The sequence below is a fragment of the Mchenga conophoros genome, linkage group LG19 (genome assembly GCF_057382185.1).
Source record: "Mchenga conophoros isolate Kocher_MC1m ecotype Shallow Benthic linkage group LG19, M_conophoros_male_GT1.1, whole genome shotgun sequence".
NCBI classification, from domain to species: Eukaryota; Metazoa; Chordata; class Actinopteri; order Cichliformes; family Cichlidae; genus Mchenga; species Mchenga conophoros.
This window is the reverse complement of record NC_140544.1, coordinates 26,646,188-26,668,450: the sequence shown is the minus strand read 5'-3', so window position 1 is coordinate 26,668,450 and position 22,263 is coordinate 26,646,188. Positions and strand designations below refer to the sequence as shown.

General features: G+C 39.3%; 2 protein-coding genes and 2 non-coding genes across 4 annotated transcripts; all 4 read left to right on the top strand.

Annotated features, from left to right (window-relative positions):
• The first annotated feature begins 209 nt into the window (after positions 1-209).
• On the top strand, positions 210-1,547 carry atp5if1b (ATP synthase inhibitory factor subunit 1b). Its single transcript, XM_085256759.1, has 3 exons — positions 210-368; positions 1,026-1,138; positions 1,237-1,547. The coding sequence occupies exons 1-3, from the start codon at positions 225-227 to the stop codon at positions 1,376-1,378; spliced, it is 399 nt and encodes a 132-aa protein (XP_085112885.1). The 5' UTR covers positions 210-224; the 3' UTR covers positions 1,379-1,547.
• Positions 1,548-2,403: 856 nt separating this feature from the next.
• rpl13a (ribosomal protein L13a) lies at positions 2,404-5,613 on the top strand. Its single transcript, XM_085256757.1, has 7 exons — positions 2,404-2,479; positions 3,189-3,261; positions 4,243-4,308; positions 4,527-4,628; positions 4,834-4,919; positions 5,117-5,176; positions 5,360-5,613. The coding sequence occupies exons 1-7, from the start codon at positions 2,459-2,461 to the stop codon at positions 5,567-5,569; spliced, it is 618 nt and encodes a 205-aa protein (XP_085112883.1). The 5' UTR covers positions 2,404-2,458; the 3' UTR covers positions 5,570-5,613.
• Positions 4,086-4,168, top strand: LOC146552426 (small nucleolar RNA Z195/SNORD33/SNORD32 family). The gene has a single exon (XR_014890095.1). It is a non-coding gene; the product is annotated as a small nucleolar RNA Z195/SNORD33/SNORD32 family (small nucleolar RNA).
• LOC146552425 (small nucleolar RNA Z195/SNORD33/SNORD32 family) lies at positions 4,351-4,426 on the top strand. The gene has a single exon (XR_014890096.1). It is a non-coding gene; the product is annotated as a small nucleolar RNA Z195/SNORD33/SNORD32 family (small nucleolar RNA).
• Positions 5,614-22,263: the final 16,650 nt, after the last annotated feature.

Here is a 22,263-nt window from a genome sequence, read left to right as displayed (position 1 = left end):
GCTGCTACGTAAAGAGAGGCAATGCGGTGTCCATTTTTAAGACCATACCACTGCGGGAATTAAACACTGTGTTTTTTCTGCACTATGTTATTATTCCATGTTATGTATATGAAATATATTTAGCAGATAAATTGAAATAATACATCATCGTATGAATAGATTTTTTAAATGTATCATTTAATTGAACTAACGTATCTTCTGTTGGCACCCCCGCCTTGGACATAATGGCGCCGTCCTGTGGTGTATTTTTGTGGACAAGGACAAGCTCGACACTACTTGTCAGTGGTGTTTTCATAAACATGGCGAGGTTTTTGAGGCCTAATATCAGGACTTTTGTCACCTCACAGCTGAGAATGTCATCCGACCAGGTAATAAACGTCCTGCAACCGCCTCACTTCATTGCAAATACCGTGTAACCGTTATACAGCGGTGTGACATGTTTAGCCTCATCATTTTTGCTAGCTGAAAACCTTAATGACAGGTTCACCTGCTGTAGCACTGTGGTATTAGCTTTCTAATTGAACATTATTACCTAATAATTATAGGTTATATATGCCAAGGGGGTTAATTTTGTATGCACTGCCACCTGTCAGACTATTCAGAAAAAGAATTTGGTTTTGTGAGCTGCTTTGTCCTCTCAGACGTTTAGGTTTTGCTCAAAAAGCGTTTCTGGTCTGTTCGAGATATCTCCATTATCACCTTGGAAACAAAGAAGCCTTTTAACCCACTCAAAAAATATAAAACCTTGACCTTCAACGTGGGCTTGTTTTCACAGTGTCCAGCAGATTCACCTTAATATCACACAGAAAGCCCTGATCACTAAAGTTGAGAAAGAAAGTAACTTTAAGAAATGTTTAATTTTAAGCTGCCATCTGTTAAAGAAATGTCTTTATAGAAAATACTCAGAGCTCTATTTTTTATTTATGCATTTATTATTGGGTTTTGGGGTTTGTTTATTTTTTTGCTTGTTGCTGAGTTAATTCACTAAACTTGTTTTTCTCTTAAATACTTCCCCACCCACTCAGCTGGGTGAGCTGGGTAAAGGTGCCGGGAAAGGTGGTGGTGGTGGAGGCTCTATCAGAGAGGCAGGTGGATCCATGGGGAAGAAGCAGGCTGCAGAGGAGGAGATGTACTTCAAGTATGAAATTCAACTTATAGAGACAGTTTTTTGTCCACTTTTTCCACCTCTTCTACATGAAAATAAGCTTGCGTGATATCTGTCTTTCTTCATATAAGGCGCAAGGAGAAGGAGCAGCTGGCAGCACTAAAGCAGCACCATGAGGACGAAATTGATCACCACAAAAAGGAGATTGAACGTCTCCAGCGCGAGATTGACCGCCACAAGGGAAAGATCAGAAAGCTGAAGCATGATGACTGAGTGAAGCCTTTAAAATAAAACAAAAGTTTTGTTTTTTTTCTCCTCACTGTCCAAGACTCATTTAGTAACCACACTAGTTTCTGCGTGCACTGTGTTATGCCAGTCATGAATGTTTGAGTGATGGTACTTATGTAAATTCTTGAAAGGTATTAAAATTGATTAAAAGAAATGAGTACGGGTTCCATGGCATGCTCTCCAAGAACATTTTCCTGTGTGATGTTGTTCATTGGTGTGCCGTATGTCACAGGTACAATGCCAAAGTGAAAAAGACTAAATATAATCTGTGCTTCATGCAACTGTTTTATTTCAGTGAACAGTTTGTGAACTTGTGAGAAACATTGTTTTCAATGAGCAACAATAGGCAGCAAATCAAGTGATAAAATTGACTAAGCTGCAACCAGCACACCTTTAATGTGAGATATAAAAATGGTAAAAAAAAAAAAGATAATTAAAGTTATCTGGCACCACAAATATGTGACCTGGTCAATATGTGTTTCAAACTGCTCCTTAAAGCCATCTTGATCTGAAGTAGGGTAATATAAATTTAATACTATTAAGATCTTTAAAAGTATTTAACACCTTTATGATTTCTTTTTTCTTTGTTTGCTTTTTGCCTACCTAGCCTACCTAGGATATTCAAATTGATATCATAGGTACATCTACTGAGTTTTCAAGCTTGAAAGGACTTTACCACTTATTTTTTTCTCCCTTCCCCTTTAGAAGTGGACACTGGTGCATTTTGGATCATTGTCCTGTTGCCTAAACTAAGTGTGCTTGAGCTTCAGGGCACAAACTGATGATGGAACATTCTCATTCAGCATTTTCTGGTAGAGAGCAGAATTACAACAAGTTGTCCAGGTCCTGGAGCAGCAAAGCAAAACTGCGATTGCTATATAATTAATATATAATTATATAATACATAATAGTATACATAATTTATAATACTGAACTTAATTCGCCCAACAGTGGCGCTATTTTTTCATAGCCTGTGAGCCACGAGAACGAAGGAAGCTGTCGTCACTTCCGCCCACCCCTGCCTTTTACCACGAGCAACCCCGTTTGTCTTTCTTTTCGCACATCATGGCGGACCGGTTCAATAAGGTGGGAAGCTGCTCTGGAGATATTATATCATTTTTCAGCTCTGTAGGCAAAATAAAACCTTGTGTTTTGCAGTTAAGCGACTGGCGATAACTTGGGACAGCTTTGTGTAGTCGTTGTTTTGCTCAGTGTTTTTTCTGAGACCTATTTTTAGGGAATGTCTGAGGCAGCTCGCTATAGCCGAGTGAGCGTGCCTTCATCATGGCAGCTTCCCTGAGTCAACGCTGTTAGCTTGCGAGGCTAGGTTTAACGTGTGTACTGGATATATGGTCGTATGGGAAACGTACCGGCAAACTTAACTAAATTTAATGGGTGGTATTTCGTTGCTTCTGTGTAGGGAACCTTTCATGACATTTCAACTCAAAAAATACAAGGTTAATCGTCAGCGCGGTTTCGTTTAGATGCTAAGCAAACGTTATGTCTCAACCGGCAAGTCAATAGTGTCCCATGTGCCATTTATCACAGTGACGTGGAGCCAGAAATACAGTTCAGTTCACAGTAAACCCCTTTATTAAACAGTGATGGGGTTAAATGCGTTTTATTACCGTTTAACTTGTATGTTAGTGCAAGGCTGATAATGTGACGATTGTCAAGTAGATAGTAAATGCAAGTTGATTAACATTACTATACAAGATTATAGGGGAATTACTAGGATGTTTTTTCACGGTGAGGATAAAGCATTGATATCCTTTTCCCCCACCTTTTATTTTAGGTTCTGCTGCTTGATGGCAGGGGCCATCTGCTCGGCCGACTTGCTGCCATTGTGGCTAAACAGGTTCTTCTGGGTAAGTTTTCAGAGATTAATAGGAATTTTGGTAATAAACAATATAAATGTTTGATAATAAACAATTTAAGTTAAGTATACACTGTGCGATTTTTGGACTGTCCTAGTCAAGAGGTTCGAATTTAGTATCACACTACATGCATGGACTCCTTGGAGCAATATCCTGACAGTGTCAGAAATTTTGTAGCAGTATCTCATAATGAGACTGCTGCTGTACCTGCTGACCATTCAGTAGGAATGCAGTGCAAACTAACCTGAAATAGCTGAGCCATTGTGGGGTGCTGTTGGAGGTAAACTGTGCAAAATAAGGTGGTTTGGATTGTAACACATAATCTAGTATAGTTTTACACACCTGAACTGTGGACAGTGTCAGTAGTATTGTTTCTGAAAATACTCATGATGTCCACTTGCTCTGGGAATTCTCTAGTTACTGGCTCTTGTTACATAGCATCAGTTAGGAATTATACGGTTATTCGAGCACTAGAAGGATGAGTATTTGATTTCCATTCCAAAAAATTTGATATTTGTGTCCTCATGTCTAGTTCAGGTGGGTAATGTCTTTAAAAAAACACTTGCATTTTGTATGTGAAAAATGACTGTTTGTGCAAAAGTCCTGCAGAGAGCATTGTATGCTCTTTCTACACATGGTCCAGATGCAATCACACAAAACATGCAGACACACAGATGGCTACAAAGACCGACCAATGCTACGATGAAACTTTACCTTTAACTTCCAGACTTGTGTCAGATCCATGTCGCACAGTGTGTTTTGCAGCATGTAAGACTGATGAACAATGTGTTCATAGTTGGCTGCTGTTGTGTCATTCTGTCGATGATGACTGTATTAACTGCCTTGGTTGAGTTTAACGACAATGAGAAAACTCACATGCACTACCATCTGAGACAGGAAACAAACAGTATCTGCACCTGTTTGCTACTCTCTTTAACTGTTGGGATTAACTTTTGGCATTTTGTCTTTTAGGCCACAAAGTGGTGGTGGTGAGATGTGAAGGCATCAACATCTCTGGCAACTTCTACCGTAACAAGCGTAAGTAGGGTTATGTCCTATTTTCAGTCCTTTAAAATGCTTGTTGTCGGTGATGTTTTACTAGTTTGAGTTTCACAGACCATGAGAAAACCTTACATGCACTACCATCTGAGGCATCAGCATTACTTAATAAAGCAATGGTTGCCCCTTGCATGTATCTTGATGTATGTGTAATGTGGCTAATGTATATCTCTTCTGGATCATGTGCCTGTTTGCAGTGAAGTACCTGGCTTTCCTGCGCAAGAGGATGAACACCAACCCCTCTCGTGGTCCGTACCACTTCAGGGCTCCCAGCAAGATCTTCTGGAGGACCGTTAGAGGTGAGGAAGTGACACTACCGGCACATGAAGGGGTGTATTTGCATTCATCTATGATACTTGCTTAGCACAGTAAAGCTGTTTATAGCAAAGCTAATGATCTATTGATGAAGCAGACTTCAGACATCTGACTTTTTTTCAGTTTAGCATATGTTGATGGAAACTGAGGTTGTTTTATTTTTTTAAAGCACAATCTCTCTTTAAACAGGTATGCTGCCTCACAAAACCAAGAGAGGTCAGGCTGCTCTGGAGAGGCTGAAGGTGTTTGATGGTATCCCCCCACCCTATGACAAGGTATGCTGGTAATGTCTTTCCTTAATCTTTACGGCCCCCACAAGTGGCTTTGACTGTGCTGTCTGTGATGCCATACATCTTAACTGCCTTGTCTGAATAGTAACCATGAAAAGAAATGATGTCTGAGACACGCTGCCTATAGCAGTTCAGATGTGCTGTTGTCTTCGTTATCTGATTTTGCTTTATTTGATTTACAGAGGAAGCGCATGGTTGTCCCAGCTGCTCTTAAAGTTGTGCGTCTGAAGCCCTCTCGCAAGGTGAGCCTACAAGGTTGTTTTTTGTTAAGGAAAGAAAATAAAGGGTGACAATAAGGTTACTCCATTTATGATTATTCGGCTGTAAATTTTGAGTTTGGCAGGCACAACCATTTAGTTTGTGTAACATTGTTCTCTTCAGTTTGTCAACTGTTGATTTCATATGGTTTTTCATTTCTCCCTCAGTTCGCCCTCCTTGGGCGTCTGGCACATGAGGTTGGCTGGAAGTACCAGGCTATCACAGCCACTCTGGAGGAGAAGAGAAAGGAGAAGTCTAAGCTCCGCTACACCAAGAAAAAGACACTGATCAATCTGACCAAGCAGGCAGAAAAGAACGTCGAGTCCAAGATTGCAAAATACACAGATGTTCTGAAACAATATGGAGTTATTGTCTGAGCTAAACTCATCTGGCCAATAAAGATGAATACATGTTTATAAAATGTGTCATGACTATTTTATTTCTCATTGAAGTAAACTGCATTTACTACAACATGAATATGTTTAAGACGAAGACACTGCTGTGAGTGCAGCTTCTCTTTAAAAATTGTGTGTAGGCAGTTGTATTAGTAGCTATCACAAGAAGGTAGCATTTGTGTATTCATGGTTATATTTACTTGGAATATGAAAAGTATCACTCAGACTTTTGAAAGGGTTTTAAAAAATAAATTTGTCAAGAAGCATCACGAATGTAGATGTTCTTCAAAAACAAGTTTATGGTGCAGAGCTACGTGTAATCTAAGCCAGGAAAAGCACATTGGAGTTGCTTATTTTTCTTACATGATTTTGCATAATGTGTAAAATCAAAACATAATGAAATTTGACATCTGACCCACTAGTTTTTGAATTGTATAACAATTTGGTGCAGCTGTAGAGAAATAAAATTTAAAAAAACAGAAAAAATACAATTTATGCATGTGGGAACTTCTCATTGGAACCAAGCTTAACTACCAGCAGAGGGCAGTGTTGAACTGCGACACTTCCAAGCGTTACAGTTAACTAAAACATTTAGCGTTTTAGTTAAAGTAGTGTTCATATAACTGTAATATTGTTAAAGTATTATTCTCTAGAAACCGCTGGATCATTTTTATTTAGGACATAATCATACTGAGACTGGTTTTACTTATTGTTATTTTTTAAAGTAGGCTACAGGTTATCGTGTGCAGCTTAAAATTACACTGAAGATTTGAACTGAAACAACTGAATCTCCTTGAATAGCTGGCTTCTGCTGTCTGCTCTACTTAAGACAGGACCAGCTCTGAGGTTAAAAATAACCAGGTGAGTGTTTTAAAGCATTAAAAATCCCTTGTCCTCTAAAGATTTAATATATAAAAGCAACCCAGTGAAATGAAAGCACCTGTTCAGAGATGGTTGAAAGACACATGTCGACCTGTTTTCTCAGTCATCTGATTAAGTGAATTACTTAATAACCCCATCTTTTGCATGGTGGGATTCTGCAATCATATGTTCAGATTATTTAAGCATTCTGTGCTGACTGTTGATAATAACTTAAATCAGCAAAGGATTTGGCTGCAGGTTCACCCACATTTATAAATTAACCCCCATTTTCCCACTATTGAGGCTTGAAATAAGAGAAAATTTAGAGATTTTTTTTTCCTTACATGGTTTCATCTGAAGGAGTTTTAAACCCAATAAGACACAAAAGAGAACCAATCTTTCATAAGAAATAAAGGCAATTAATCATCTTCCAGGGTAGCTCAGTCATCAGATTTATATTGGGCTCATTACAGGAGCTCAATCATCATTTATTAATGATAATTTTATGTTCAACTGCTGTCTGAGTGTGGCTATCATCTGCTCTGTGTTTGAATTTGCCCAGTTTTTATGATATTGTGTACTAATTCTCTCTCTCTCTCTCTGCCTGCCTGCCTGCCTGTCAGTCAGTCAGTCAGTCAGTCAGTAATGTAGCGAGACAGATAGATATATGTCACATTCACATGAGGGAAAACTGGTTAGGATGTTCAGGAATAACCCAGGAACAAGGCTCAAGGCTCCATAAATGAAACTGCTGGAAGAGCAGTGTCAGTATCCAAAGTGAAGCAAGTTTTACATTACCACAGACTGAGACAATGCCAACTAAGAAAGGGTATCTTTAGATGTGTAAAGGTAAGACTTTCAAACCTAACACTGTACCAACTGTCAAGCATGGTGGTAGCATCATGCCCTGTGGGTCTTTTGCTGCTTAACTATTAGATTGCTGTATTAGCTAGTGGTTTTACACCCTTACAGTAATGGTAGATGTTAGATCTTGTAAGCCCTTTTCTAACGTTGCTGTGTTTATCCGTGAAGTGATCTGACTCAATTCAAAGATTGTACAAAGACTAAATTCTTTGTACAGCTTTGTACAGCTATGATAACACACATCTAGAATTCAATTCATTTGTCTAAAAATAGAGAAAACACATAAAAAAGTTATAAAAAGTTCAATGGCAATTTCACCAATTTGATTCTTTCTCTGGTTTTCTCTCGATATCATAAAAATATCAATAATATTGTTATTTTTAATAAAATATGGTGTTGTGACATTCTGTTGTGGTGACTTGGTATATGTTGGTGAACTTAAGTTGCTTTTTTGATGGTGTATGGTTGCCTGTTTTTCTACGTCGCCCTAGCTGCTTTAAACTCACAGTGCATTGTGGGAGTTTTCTTTGACTTCTTTTTAAGTTAATAACCCAGATTCTCAGGTCACCTCTTCTCTTTTTCTGTCTGTGCTCTTTGCACTTTAATCTTATTATAGCACAACGGAACATGTGTGGTGACAAATCTGTTATACTAAAGCAGGACAGGACCATGTAGCTCCCGTCTTACTTCCTCTGGTTAGATTCCCAAGAATATCCTTTAGCAAAAAACCTCTGCATGCACCTGCCTTGGGTTTTTATTCAAGTACTTCGTAGTATGTTAAAATGATTAGTTGTGCATGTTTTGGCAATGCATTCGAGTCTTATAATATTTCCTGATTTTACATGATTGTGACTGTGCTGAAAATACTGCTTAACCCCCTGATTAAAGTATATAGTCCATGAAGGAAAAGCTGATAACACCATCCTTTCTATGTTGGCCTATCCTGTCTACTTATAGATATCCACATACTAAAAGCACACATGCCTTCTATAAAAGCTCGCCCACTGAGGATCAGGCAGGAGGCCAATCTGCTGCCTTTCTACCTGCGTTAAGGAGGGACGTTATGTCTCCACCAACAGATGGAGAAATTACTGTGACGGCTCCAAAAATGAGATATTTTGTGATGCTGCCAGCAGCAGATCACTCTCTAATCACACCATCTGAAACAGATTGAAGAGACCATGATTGTCTGAAACTGCTCCTGCAAGCCAAGCCTATTATGGGTTCCAACATTTATAGACAATGCCCTACCCTCATCCCAAAAGAAGGTGCTTCAACTGTGAAGCTACTATAAGGAAAACATACAAAGTTCAGCTTAAATTTAAACTCTCCTCACGTTTTCAGAATAACATGTTTCTGGTTTTGAAACAAAACCTTATTTAAGCTTTAGTTTGACTTCATAAAGAACGTGAGCACTAACTTATTTGACCGGTCTTATTGGAGCAACACACCTGAGAAATCACAACACGGTCACCGTATATTGGTAACGTTTGCCTACGGTGTGCATTAAACTCACACAGTGTGTGAGTAATGAGAGCGATAAAAGACCTTTTCCCACATGCCAGCGTGAGATGATTAGTTTAAGCTTCTATTTGATGTTTTAGTAATGTCTTATTTCTACAGAGTCAGTCTCAAGCTTATACTGCTGAATCCTTTTTCAACCAAAATAGCTTTAAATCAGATTAGCTAAGAGGAGCACGTCTGGGTCACAGTTTGAATAACATATCTACTTTATTCCTGATGAAAACTTCCCATTTTTTTGTATGTGGATCCACACAGAAGTGCTCCAGAGGGAAGATGTCCTCTTTGAACCATCCGGTGAAAGGTTTTGCCGTCTCTGTTGAGGTCACCCTTGGACAACTTCTTAGTAGTTACTTTAAGAAAAAGATAAAGAGCAAAAGGAAAAGATGGAGATGTTGTTTGGTGAGATGGTGAAAAACACGGGCCTCGCTGAGAGTGCAAGCATTCAAAAATCAAAAGCTTTCACACATTTCACACATGCTATTTTACTAGAACTGTTCTCTTCAAAATCTATAAACCATATTTACAGCATAAATGCATTCAATAACTACTTCTACTGTTCCCCACAGAAAAAAAGTCCAAGGATTTTCTCCACAGTTCACTGCGCTGTGGGGAAAATACGACACTCACATGTATTATTTTTGAATTTACTCTTGATTAGCAACACATTAAAACACAACTCTTCACAAATAATACAGATAAATCATCAGCCTTCCTTTCGTGCCTTCAGGCTTTAAAAAAAAAATTTATATACACCTTTACTTCTGATTATATGAATGATGATATAATAATAAAAAAATAATTTCCCCATTAAAATAACCTGCAGTGGTTAGGATGGGTTGGTTCTGTATTTAATGTCTCCCTCTGCTTTGTCTCATTTACTTGAAATTTACTGGATTTCTGGAATGAGAGATGATGGCTGAGTTTTTAAAAATTATTTATGTTCATTAATTACTAATTGGGATTTGATCATAAAAGAATTTCCATTTACCAATATATTCAAGAGAGGACAATTATCTCTTATGCAGATAGCTTACACCCATTTAAACTGTAACAGCTGCATGGTGAGGATCAGATTCTCAGATTTTTTACTGTATTTAACATGTTTCAGCTGCTGATACTGAGAGAGAAGCTACCAGAAATGTCAGCAAACACGTCCATCATCTCATGGATTACTGATTACCTGACAGACAGGCTGCATGCAGTATGTGAGACTGGGTGGTGCTTTGTCTGATTTGGTGAAGTGCAGGCGGTCCACAGGGGCCTGTACTGTCTTTCTTCCTGTTCATGTTGTACACCTCAGACTTTCAGTACAACTGCGGGTCATACCACCTACAGAAATACTCTGATGATTTTGCAGTGGCTGGACAGCTTAGTGATGGGCAGGAGGAGTACAGAGCACTAGGGGATGATTTTGTGGAGTGGTCTGAGATGAGATGAGATAGCCTTTATTTGTCAGTTGCAGGTCTTTTGCCAAAACCGAGATGACAAACCTTGCCGGCCGTACATACAATACACAAACATCACATTGGGGAGACAGGTCAGGCTAGGTAGCGAGGAAAAAAACATTGAAATGTGTTACACAAAAGGATAATACAGGAATGCACAGATATCAACACACCGTAGCACAATAAACACAGACAAGCAGCATGGGAAAGTGTTCCAGTGTGTACATCTGATCTGGGACCGCTGCAATCTTCGACTGCGCCTCCAGCTGACTCGATGTCCACATCAGAGGGGAGGTAACCGTTGGAGGTGCGTCGGTGAGTGCTTATCAGTATCAGTATATGTATGTGTGTGCGTGTCCATAGTTCAGCTGAGACAGTGTCCTTCGCCCTGCCAGGCTAAGTAAACAGTCTTCCAGCCAATCCAGGTGGCCTTGCATGGAATGGGAATGGGAATCCCAGCGGGCAGCCTTGGGGGTGTTTGAACAGCCGGTTCCGCTTTCTTAATTCTCCGATAAGCCAGGGTCAAGCCAGCTCCGATCAGCTTCAGTTTCAGTTTTCAGTTTTATTTGTCATATGCAAGTTAGCACAGGGTCAACATTGCAATGAAATCAGAGATCAGCGAGAACCCTGTTATCATGGTTCCGAATAGGTAGATATCTTCAGCGTCCTCGATCGACAGTGATCTGCTTCTGAATGTGAATAACATCACAGAGAGACTTCAGAGAGAAAAGGACAGCTACATGGCCTATCCTGGGACATGAGTATAAGTACTTGGGCATCCACACTGACAACAGGCTGAACTGGAAGACCAGCACAGAGACTGTATATAGAAATATTTCTATAAGGAAGCTGAGATCCTTCTATTTGTGCAGCAATACACTGAAAAAAATGATTATCTGGTACTACTTCTTCTTCTTCTTATTGTTACAAAAACGTATTTCCCATTTCATAAAATGTTTTTATTATTTTATCCTATCTCAACAGCTTCTGCTTTTAGCCTGTGTTTTTAGTCAGTATGCATACAGTATATATGCATGCATATACATTTTACAGAAAAAGTGCATATAATGATAGAGCGTGTTTATGACTGCAATATACATAACCACATGCTCTGAACCCACATAAAGGTCATAAACACCTTTCAAAAAAATCCCTTGCAAGATGATGCATGCTCAAGGTGTGCAGCAGCAATACGTTGATATAAACATGAGGTGCAGTAGGCCATGTCAGTGCCTTATTTTTATTCACTGACCTCTGAGTGTAATTGAATGGATTTATAGTGACAGAGGGGCAACTCTGTTCATTCAGTTAGTCATTATATCCATTGGCAGACAAGAGCAGCTGTAAAATTCAGAGACGGCAGTGATCAGAGATTGCTACTGGGTTTGCAGTCACAAGTTGGATTCAGAAATTGAAATCCATGATGAGAAAACGACTAATCACAGAAACCTTTATTTCACTGTATGAAGCACTCCTGACTGATGAGACTGTCCTCCCCCATAGGTCATTAGGGCCTAAAGTTATGCTTTAAAGGTTGATGGCATTACCAATGAGAGTGAACCTTTTTAACATCTAGTGTGTAACTTCACCTAAACTATGATCCCAAGTTTGGACTTCAGTATCCTGAACAAAAGTCTTCTGATGTGGACTGTTTAAAAAATGGGAAGCACTTGCTTACCTTGTTTCACGACATGATAAGGCTGTATTTTGGAAGACTTGTTTCATCCACTGTGGCAGCAAACACGTATGCACACTTTGCTCAGTGTTCTTAAGCAAAATAAAACCCTTCAGTGGTTGCAGATGGTCGACCCAGTACTTGTTCTTTTTTGTAAACGCACATCCACCAGTGTCTCATGGGAAAGCAGAAAGAAAACAAATCCCTAATTACATAGTGTGTGAGGCGGTGCAACAAACTAAATCAGTTCCTCTTTTATTGCTAAACCCAGATTCTACAGTATTGAATTTGTGTTGGAAAAACTGATCAATAACATGCTAAATCGAATGCCACATGTGAATTAACTATGCTGTTCTGGCTGCAAGGGAAATGGTAGATGGACTAGAGTAAAAAGTATCCACCGCTGGGGTTGGGTGGCTTTGGACGCTGCAGGCAGCATCAGCAAATGTTTTAATCATATATTAGTCTACGGGACTAAAAGCAAAAGAAGTTATGACAGAAAAAACTACGAAAAAACAAAAAAACCCCAAAACTGATCAGTCCTAAGATTGGAGCCTAATATCAAATATCAAAAGCATGATGTCAGAAATCTCATAAAAAAGTGAAAATTATGAAATAAGTCTATCTATCTATAATAATAATGGATTGGATTTATATAGCGCTTTTCAAGGCACCCAAAGCGCTTTACAATGCCACTATTCATTCACACACTGGTGGAGGCAGCTCAGCTACAGTTGTAGCCACAGTTGCCCTGGGGCAGACTGACAGAAGCGAGGCTGCCATATCGCGCCATCGGCCCCTCTGGCCAACACCAGTAGGCAGTAGGGTAAAGTGTCTTGCCCAAGGACACAACAACCAGGACAGAGAGCCCGGGGATCGAACTGGCGACCTTCCGGTTACAGATACGCTTCCCAACCCCCTGAGCCACGGTCGCTATCTATCTATCTATCTATCTAAATTTCACTTGGTTTGATATAACTATATTACTGTATTAGTGACACTGTGAAGCTGAAAGTGCTGTATTTTTGTTTCACTTTTATTTCTTTGAACTTAAAATTATAGCAGCTTTAGAGGGAAGAACGAAGAGAATGCCTGCTCACACGAACTTTGTAGTGACCCAAGGTTTCAGCCAACATGATCTCAGGCCACAGTGCAAAAAGGCCAACCTCCATTTTACTCCCACATACTGACAGATCCCTGAACAGAGAGGCACAAATGGTCAGCAGCAAAGCTCCAACTCTGGGTAGTTAAAATGAGAAAAGGTACAAGGAATATCTTTGCCAAGCCAAAAACATAAAAGAACCTAAATGGGGTTGGCATTCTTCCCTCATCGTTTAGCATCACTGATTTTGTTGAGCTTAGGAGTTGCTCTGCAGCTCCGCTGATTATGTAACTTGGCTTTGCAGATAGGGGTAAAGACCTGTAACTGTGCAGGGTTATCAGAGCTGACAGGCAATTTCGGTGTATTGATTGTGATTTTCACATAATTGCAAACACAGAGGAAATATGGCTACCATTAAAGTTAAAAGAGTGTATTCTTTCAGTGGATTTCCTCAAATAAATATCTAAGCGTATGCCGTAAAGCATCGCCATGAATAGGTGATTCTCAGATGAGAAGGCAGTCACCCCGGAGCTACAGTATGTGAAACAAATGCATTTCACATGTAGTTAATGTTTTTGCCAGAGGCATCTGGAAAGCTTTACTTTTGCCTTTCCATTCTTTGTCAGCAGGAGTAGGAATTTCAAACTGGCATTTGAATGAGTATGCAGGTATGTGTTTATCCTGGTGCTCACCAAGACCTCCCAGCAGCACAGCATGTAAGCCAGTAAAGCTCACGATATACCCATGCACCTTCAAGGTGCACACGCACACACGAACCACCTTCACCGATGGAGCTCATCCAGGGCAAATTCCTTCTCCAAAGGAATCAATCGGAATCCTGCACTGTGAGCTGTGAAATTCAAAATTATTTTTGATTTCGCTTGCACAAAATGACCTGTAATAAAGAGCAACACAGAGCAACCTCTGTACAGATCATCATTCATATAGACAGAGGAAAGTGATAAAAGTGAAAAAACTAATTTCAAGTGACTTTCCATGTGCTTTCAGCAAAGATTTATGGGAAATTTCAAACACAAATTTGCTTTTTAATCAACTATTGCAAATTTTTCACTGATTCTGAAGGTAATTGATGCACTGAGAAATGCAAATAAAACAGAATATATTGATTTGCAAATCCCATAAAACCCATATTTTATTCACAATAGGACACTGACAACACATAAAATATTAAGCTCACAAAATGATGATCACATCATCCCAACTTTTTCAGATTTGGATTTGGACATGCACGAATACAAATACAATGTATGGTAGGGAAATGAAACAGAGAATGCTTAAACATGATGGTGGTCATACCTGTCAGCCGTCTGTTATCTACACAGCCAGTTTGTGTGTCAAATCAGTGAGATGTGGACTTTTAATAGCGAGGTCACCTTTAAAAGCTGGAGTTAAAAGACACCATATTTCCCATGTAATTTGCATAACATCCCAAGTGTGTAAAATATATTATCCAAGCTAATGTGCTCTGACTTTAATTGACAATTTATGTCTTGTTAAATTTAATCCAGCTGAAATTGAGACTCACCAGACCATACAATGTTTTTCCAGTCTTCCGTTGTCCAATTTTGGTGATCCTGTGTGAACTGTAGCCTCAGTGTCCTGCTCTGAGATGACAGGAATGGCCCCTGATTTGAGCTACTACACATCCTTGGTTGGAGACAGGTGAGATATTGAAGGCAGTCTGAATGGCACCAACAATCGTGCCGCTTTCAAAGTCTCCTATAACACCATTCTTCTCCATTCTCATGCTCAGTTTGAACGTCACCAGGTTGTCTTGATCATGTCCACCTGCCTAAAAGCATCACGTTGCCCCCATGTCGGTAGCTTGTTAGATATTCATCTTAATGGGCAGTCGAACAGGTGCACCTAACAAACCTTACCTCAATAAAGAAACAAAAGCTTACACATTCCATGCCAACAAAATAAATGTAAATATTACTCTTAGATCAGGTGAGAGCTGAGGAATTGCATCGAGTCACAGGAGCCACTTGGCTTTGTCTTTCTCTGCTTCATACATGCACCATTAGAGAAGCTGAAAAAGCCCTAACTGCCTGTTCGACATAACTTTAAAGTTTTTCATTAACAAACTGAATAAAACGGAAAGAGTTTGGCAGCGCTTTTGCAGTTTAATGAGAAAAGTTTAGCTGACTTCAAGCCTGCAGACAAACCGGGTTTTCTCACTGTTTTACTGGTGGAGAATCTCAGAAGACACACACAGGGAGTTAGGAAGAAAGATGTTTGCATACAGAAGCCCCACACAGTGATGAACATCTCTAATGAGGCCTTCAAACTGGGACGTTAAAGAACAGCAGTGTATCCGTGTACTCAGACCAAAGCGCTGCGCTCACCCACATATCCACCTGTGAGCTGGAGAAAATAGTTTAAAAGCAGGTTTTCCAGGATATTTTTCCTCCGTTACAAACAAAAAGGAAAATGATTTCTATAAGAACATCAAGGGAAGAGGGAAGAAAGGCTCCCAGAATCAGGAGTTGCTCATGATAAGCAGTAATGAAACTCACTGAGTTAAACATTTAGTATTGATTTTTTCTCCTGTAACACTGTGTATGGAGACATCTCCAGTCATATTTAAGCCACTCCTTGACAATCATAGATGGTTGTACAAGGGAACAAGCGCCGTCTCTATTCCTATATTGCAATGGAGTCACATGGGACCCTCAGCTTTTTCCATGTTCTCACTACAGAGACATTAATCAATCAACATTAAATGAAATGCTGGCCTTGTATCCATACTGCCGGCAGGCTAACAGAGAGAGCACTGTGGGCTGTCCTTTAAAGAAAGACACTTTTGCTAATACCCACAGTTTCTGAATATCCACCAGACAGTCTTTGTCCAACTATGTGCATGTTTTTCTAAAAATGTAAGCAGAGTTAGATAATCCAGAACAGTAACAGTAGGAGCATTTTCAAATATGGCATCATTTATTAGTTTTTATAGGTTGTAAAATGGCTTTATTAATGCTATTAAAATATTACTAATGAAAAAGTTATATACACAGGAGTTTCACTGAGTATTCAACCTTTAAATATACAGTAATAAACGTTAATAAAATCTTAAAAAGAATGACTGGAATTCCTGTAGCCTTTCTGCTAAAGTAAGGAGCTAAGAAGACAAAGCATGTGTAAAAGATTTTACATGCCCAGACATCAAGAGTGACTGACTATAAAAAAGCAACATGTCGCAACTTATAATCAACACTCAAGTCGTAAAATGGATTTTCATGTGTCTCAGTGTCACCATGAGTTTGACATTTGTGCTCTCGCGTGACAATTTTAAGCATGGCAGCCACGAAATCTGGTCCCCACCTTCATGTCTTCTGCAGGATGAATTATAATTACTGTGTTGATATGTTAACATGCCAAAATAAAGATGCTGGACATGATAAAGATAATACTTGCTAAACATCAGCATGTCATGTTCAAAGCATCTCTTTGCCTGTAGGTCTCATAGAACCAGCAGAGGGGCTTGTCCTTGTCTTTCTGTTAAAACAGTGGGTGTCTTTGCTATGTGCTATACAGTAGAATAGGAACGCCCTCGCCTGAAGTTTTTAATGATCATTTATATATATATTAATATTTTTTGACAACGCTAATAAAAACTGCTCAGTTACTTCTCTGAAATCTCTGCTCAGTTGGTGGTATTGCATCTATAATAAAACACCATCACAGATAAAATGCTCTGAAGCAAGACACTGAACCCTGAACTGCCTTCAGGGATGCTGCACCGCGGGGCATCCACAGCGCTCTAATCCAGTGTGGAGGGCTTCATTAATTCAAAATCGAAACACTGCAAGTTCATGATGAAATTTTATGGTAACTTTTATACCTCTCATATACAGACATAACATGGCTTCTCTAAATTCCAATAATACTTTTCCTTTCTTGTTCATCCTTTCATGCGGCTCGCTGGGCTGTTCTGCTGGCTTCAAGGATCATTAAAACTCCTCAGTGCTGTTTTTCTAGTGAAGAATTGTAGGCACACATTTGTAGGAAAGACTGACAGCAAATCCAGAAAAACAAAGAGTGGTAAAATGCTTATTTGGAGGTAAATAGTACTATCTGAGTGAGAAGGTTAACTTGTTTCCTGTCCCTATTTAAACTGCCCGACAATATTTGCCTTTTTTTTACTGTATGCCCAGAGCAGAGAGCTGGATTGAGTAAAAACAGCACACATACTAACGGACAAAAACACAGTACTGTGAAAAGGGAGAAGGGAGTCTTTTGGCAAGAACTTGAGTGGCAGTGCTTAATTTAATTTATTGTTGCTGGACATCATGAGCCAACCTGAGGTCTTGGTGGGCTGTTTTAAAATTGCTTTTACATCAAATGTTGTAAAGTAGATAATTTCCTCTATTATTATAACCACATATAACCTCCACTGTACAACGAAAAGCACAAGTTCTTCATTTACCATGGAAGAAGGTAATAATGGATTAATAATAATGGATTGGATTTATATAGCGCTTTTCAAGGCACCCAAAGCGCTTTACAATACCACTATTCATTCATTCTCACATTCATACACTGGTAGGTAGTGTTATATACAGTTGACATCTTCTTGTCTGGTTAGAAATTCAACTTTGGGAAGATTAATTTTGGGAAGATTTTAAGTCTCGATACAATGCTACTCAGATCCTTGGACCTTTTTTGAGAGTGAATTTTTACCCTTTTATCTGATAAATGTTGAATAGATTTGGAATTATGACACGGGCATTATGGAAACTGTATAGACTTTGCCTTGTAGGGCAGAGATTCTGTAAAATATGAGCTGAGTTGTCTCTCTGAGATGCTGCAAGAGTAAAATATCCACACATTGTGAACCGTAGCACCCCTCCCATCTTTTCTCCCCAAGGAAAAGACCAAACAATCGGAAAGCCATGTATAGATGCTTACCTAACTGAATTTATTCATGACGTTCCGGTGGAAAGTCAAGGGAATAAATCACTTCTTTCTAAGAAACCGTTCTCTTCTGGTCCCCATCTCCCTTCATTTCTCAGGAGTTTTCACTCAAAGCAACAAGAACTTGTGGAGACAAAAACAGAGGAAAGCAGAGGGGGGAGAGAAACGGCACAATTCACTGCCCCGGGAGGTGTAAACTCAAAGTACAATATGTTTGCTCAGTGGTGCGTTAGGAGAAAGATGCCGGTAACGCTTCTTTGAGTGGACATAATCACCTAGATGTAGAGCATTCAGATATAAGAAAAAGACAAATAGCTCAAGAGTCTTCAGTTGCTAGGCAAGATCACCATACAAGCCAGCATTTCAAGTCCATCCATCCATCCATCTATCGATCCATCCATCTTTGATATATTTGATGGTCACACTCTGTTAATTACAAGAATTGGATCGAAAAGAAGTTTTGTCTCAGTCGTGGGAATGCTCCATTAAGACACCACACTTGTACCACAGATTCAAACTTGGCTAAATCTACGTCATTACAACCCACCACTAATCCTTGATCATTGTGCCTCAATGCTGTTAAATCTTTGGCATCTGAAAAGCCAAATGTTTGAAACATTTAGGGGTCTTTGTCACAGTAAACGTTTTCCTCACTCCATCTGGGTTGGAGCAGGGTTCAGAGGCCATCTGGCTGACTCTGGCTAAACCCCCTTTCCTTGATGCGCGGTGTCCAATAGTATATAACTTCCAATTGCCAGTTAGGAGGAATCTGAAATGCATGATTAAGCCTGTGAGAAGCCATCTGTGTGACCGCCTCATCTGTTCTGCCCTGCACTGGATCCAATTACCACAAGAGGATGGAGAGGCTGGTGTATTTAAACACAGATTGTGGGTGACGGGAAGGAATGAAGAGAGAGAGTGCAGGTCTTCAGTGTGGCAACATGTAATCAAATGTATGTCAATGTGTGACTTGGTACCTGTCTAATAGGCAACATTCCCACAGTCTCCTTTCCTTTCAAGGCTGACTCTCTTCTCAGTGCCTCCTTTGTTTTAAATCTCAGCCACTGTGTCAGCAGACATTGTGAGAATCGAACAAAATGCAAGTCTTTTTCTGAAAAAAGTGACACAGGATATGACCACAAAAATTAGACATATTTGTTACAAGTAATGGGAATAAATATTTGCTCACATCCTTCTTTCATTGTATTTTCCTCCCCACTGTTGTAGATAGACACACCAGTTGTACATTTTTCAGTCCATCTTTTCTCATGCATTATGTCATTAGAGGAGTAGGCTTCTCCTTCTGTGCTGCCAGTCTTCTACGTGAATTTCCTCCGGGACTTTGGTATAAGCTCTAACAAGCACAAAGGCAGGAACAGTATGCCAGCATGAAGGTCCCTGTAGGGCAATGGCGCCTGAGGTCATAAACAAAGAAAAAGTTGGTGTTTGCAGCCTAGAAAAAGAATAAAGAAAAGAAAAAACAACAACAACAACAGCGAGCTAATGTTAATACAGTGTCAGCTGAACAAAGTATCTCAGATGGGACACTCATGAGGCAAACAAACTTCCACATGCTCTTCAACACCAGTTATTGTCTGCCACAGACTGATACCAATGACCCATGTTGCAAAAATAACAACCAGTAAGTCTGTCAGTAACAGCTCAGATCAGGCCATAACAAATATACAACCAAACTGAAGAAATGAACATAAGCTGGTTCATCTTTAGGACAGTGAACTTTGTTTAAAATATTAAACTGTAAACTAAGAATTTCAACTTTGACCTGGATCCTCTGACGAGTAAACTTGCACCACACTGTTTTTAACATCACACATTGTAAGATTTTGCATGGCAATAATTAATCAATAGAGGGACCCCCAAATATTAATATCTTAATATATAATTAGAAATCTGAACTGAACTTTTTAGTAGAATAATAAAATTACTTTTTCAGTCCCCCAACATGGTGGTATTGAGGTTTTTTTTTCTGTTGAGGTCAATAGAAGTGATGGTCAGCATGGAGAAGGAGGCTTATCTATTGAGGATCTTTGGTGTTTCTTTTTCTTTTTCTGCAGACTGATTTCAGAGCACCATTTCGACTTTTACAGTAGAGTCATAAGACGGCTTGACGACAGATGTGACAACACACTAAACTGCCATCACATTAATTTATAGGAGTGTCGCTCTGCGAGGTGGTTACACAGTGGTGTTCTGTCAGAGCCAGCAGGGAAGCAATGTTTGTCCAGAGAAATATAAAAATAGACATTGATTAAAAACCAAAGCAAAAGTGATCGCTCTCCCCATATGAGTTATGTATTATATGCTTCTCATTGCCTGTTTGCACTGTCCTTTAAATTACTGCCATCTTGGAACGAAGGTTGCCTGTTGTCTCTGGAACCAGGAATAACTCTGCTTGCATCTGAATCCTTTGGAATGTGCAACTTTCTATTTAATGTCCATGTCCTGTTGCATGTTGTAGATAAAACTCTGGTCTTTGATGGGAGATTGATTGATTGAGACTGACGGAAAATCAGTAAAAATCTATGTGTTTGTGGAAACAGAGCTGACATTAGCAAGTAAAAGAATCCACTGTGATTTGTCATCTTAAGAGACAAGTTTTCTTATTGCTCCTTTTGCATGTTTGTATTAAAGTCTCGACAAAGGAGAGGAAGCAATTTCTGCTAACTTCAACGTTCCTTTTTAATAAAACAGGAAAGTTTTCTGAGAAGTCACTTTCGGATGAATGTACTAAATTAACCTAGCTGCTTTGCTCATACAGCACCTATTTTTTAAAATTATTTTTTTATTGCCTTATAGATATGGACAGTTAACCAAGTTACACATTGCTCAATCCTTTTATTTCAACTGTGATTTGTAAAAATTATTATTTTTTAATCATTAATGATATATTTTAATATTATTAAAAAAAAAAAGCATGTGTAGATCTGTTTTACTGAGCGGATTAAAATCTGTGTTTTTTGTTCATCGTCTCTAGTTTCCTTTCTGTAAATTGACCACACAACACTGGACACTGAAGGAAATTGAATGATAATGGCGGAAAAGCTTCCTGACTTTGTGGTAAAGAAGTTACCAGTTATCGCTGTATAAAAACTAACTTTTTGATTTGCGTTCTTCTCAATTGGGAGCTCTGCTCAGGAAAGAAACTGCTGACTTGCACCATCATTTGCTCTGAGAGGTTGACACAGAATTGGGAGTTCAGCAATATGACTTGCTTGCAAGTCAACAGCTCAACTTGAATAAGATTCCCATGAATAACCCATCAGCAGAAGCCATGGTATGAACAAATCTCTTCCTCAAACTTCCCTCTTTGCAGAGTCAGGGTGAAACCTGGAGGCAAGACACGAGGAATAACTCACCTTCTTTGCTTTTACTGTAACCTGGAACTGAACTTCAGGTAGTTTCCTCTCTCGCTTCTTCCACAGTTGCGTGTCAAAGGCCCTTGAGAGATCAAATGTACTGGTGAAAGAAGTAGTATCAGAAGAAGAAGTGAGAAAAAGAAGATATATTTTAGATGATATTGTGTGTGTGTGCATATGAGTATCAAGAAAAGAGGTAAAGGGAGACAGCAGGGCTCTGGCTTTCATCATCAGTGTTGAGGTGAAGAATGTTGGAAGGGCCATGAATGTTGTTTGTCTTGACAAACAAGCCAATGATAGGTGCCGGTAATCACGTTTCCTTTATTGTTTTCTGTCACACTCTGCTTCTTTCTCTCTCTTTCTGCCTGCCCTCTGAAAATCACTGACTGTTCATGTACAGCGGGTCGTCTAGACTCAACACCCTGCTCACTAAGTGAAATACTGCATCGAAAAAAAGATGGAGTTACTTTTTACTTATTTGTTTTTAAACTGCAATAGAAAGATCAACCTTCAATAGACATATTAATGTGGACTTCCGCTGACCTTTTTATCATTTGCTTTTGAACGAATCCTAAAATATAACATGCATCCAGCTTGGCGCTTGACTGTAGCTGCTCTCTGTGTGTCTCTGCTTTTTCTTGACAGTCTGTGTAGGCGAGCTCCATTTACAGCTGTAATCCACTGTCAGATTAAAAGAGTAAAAATCCCTCATGATGAGAAAAACAACAAAGGTCTTTTCTTCGGTCTGACAAAAACGACAACTGGGAGCCGTAGTGAGGGAAGAGACGGAGAAAACTGATGCAGCGTTACTGTGACTGGCTTTGCTGCACTGCAGTGCAGTACATAGATGTAGTATATAGATGGGTTTATTTTTACGAGAATAATACATC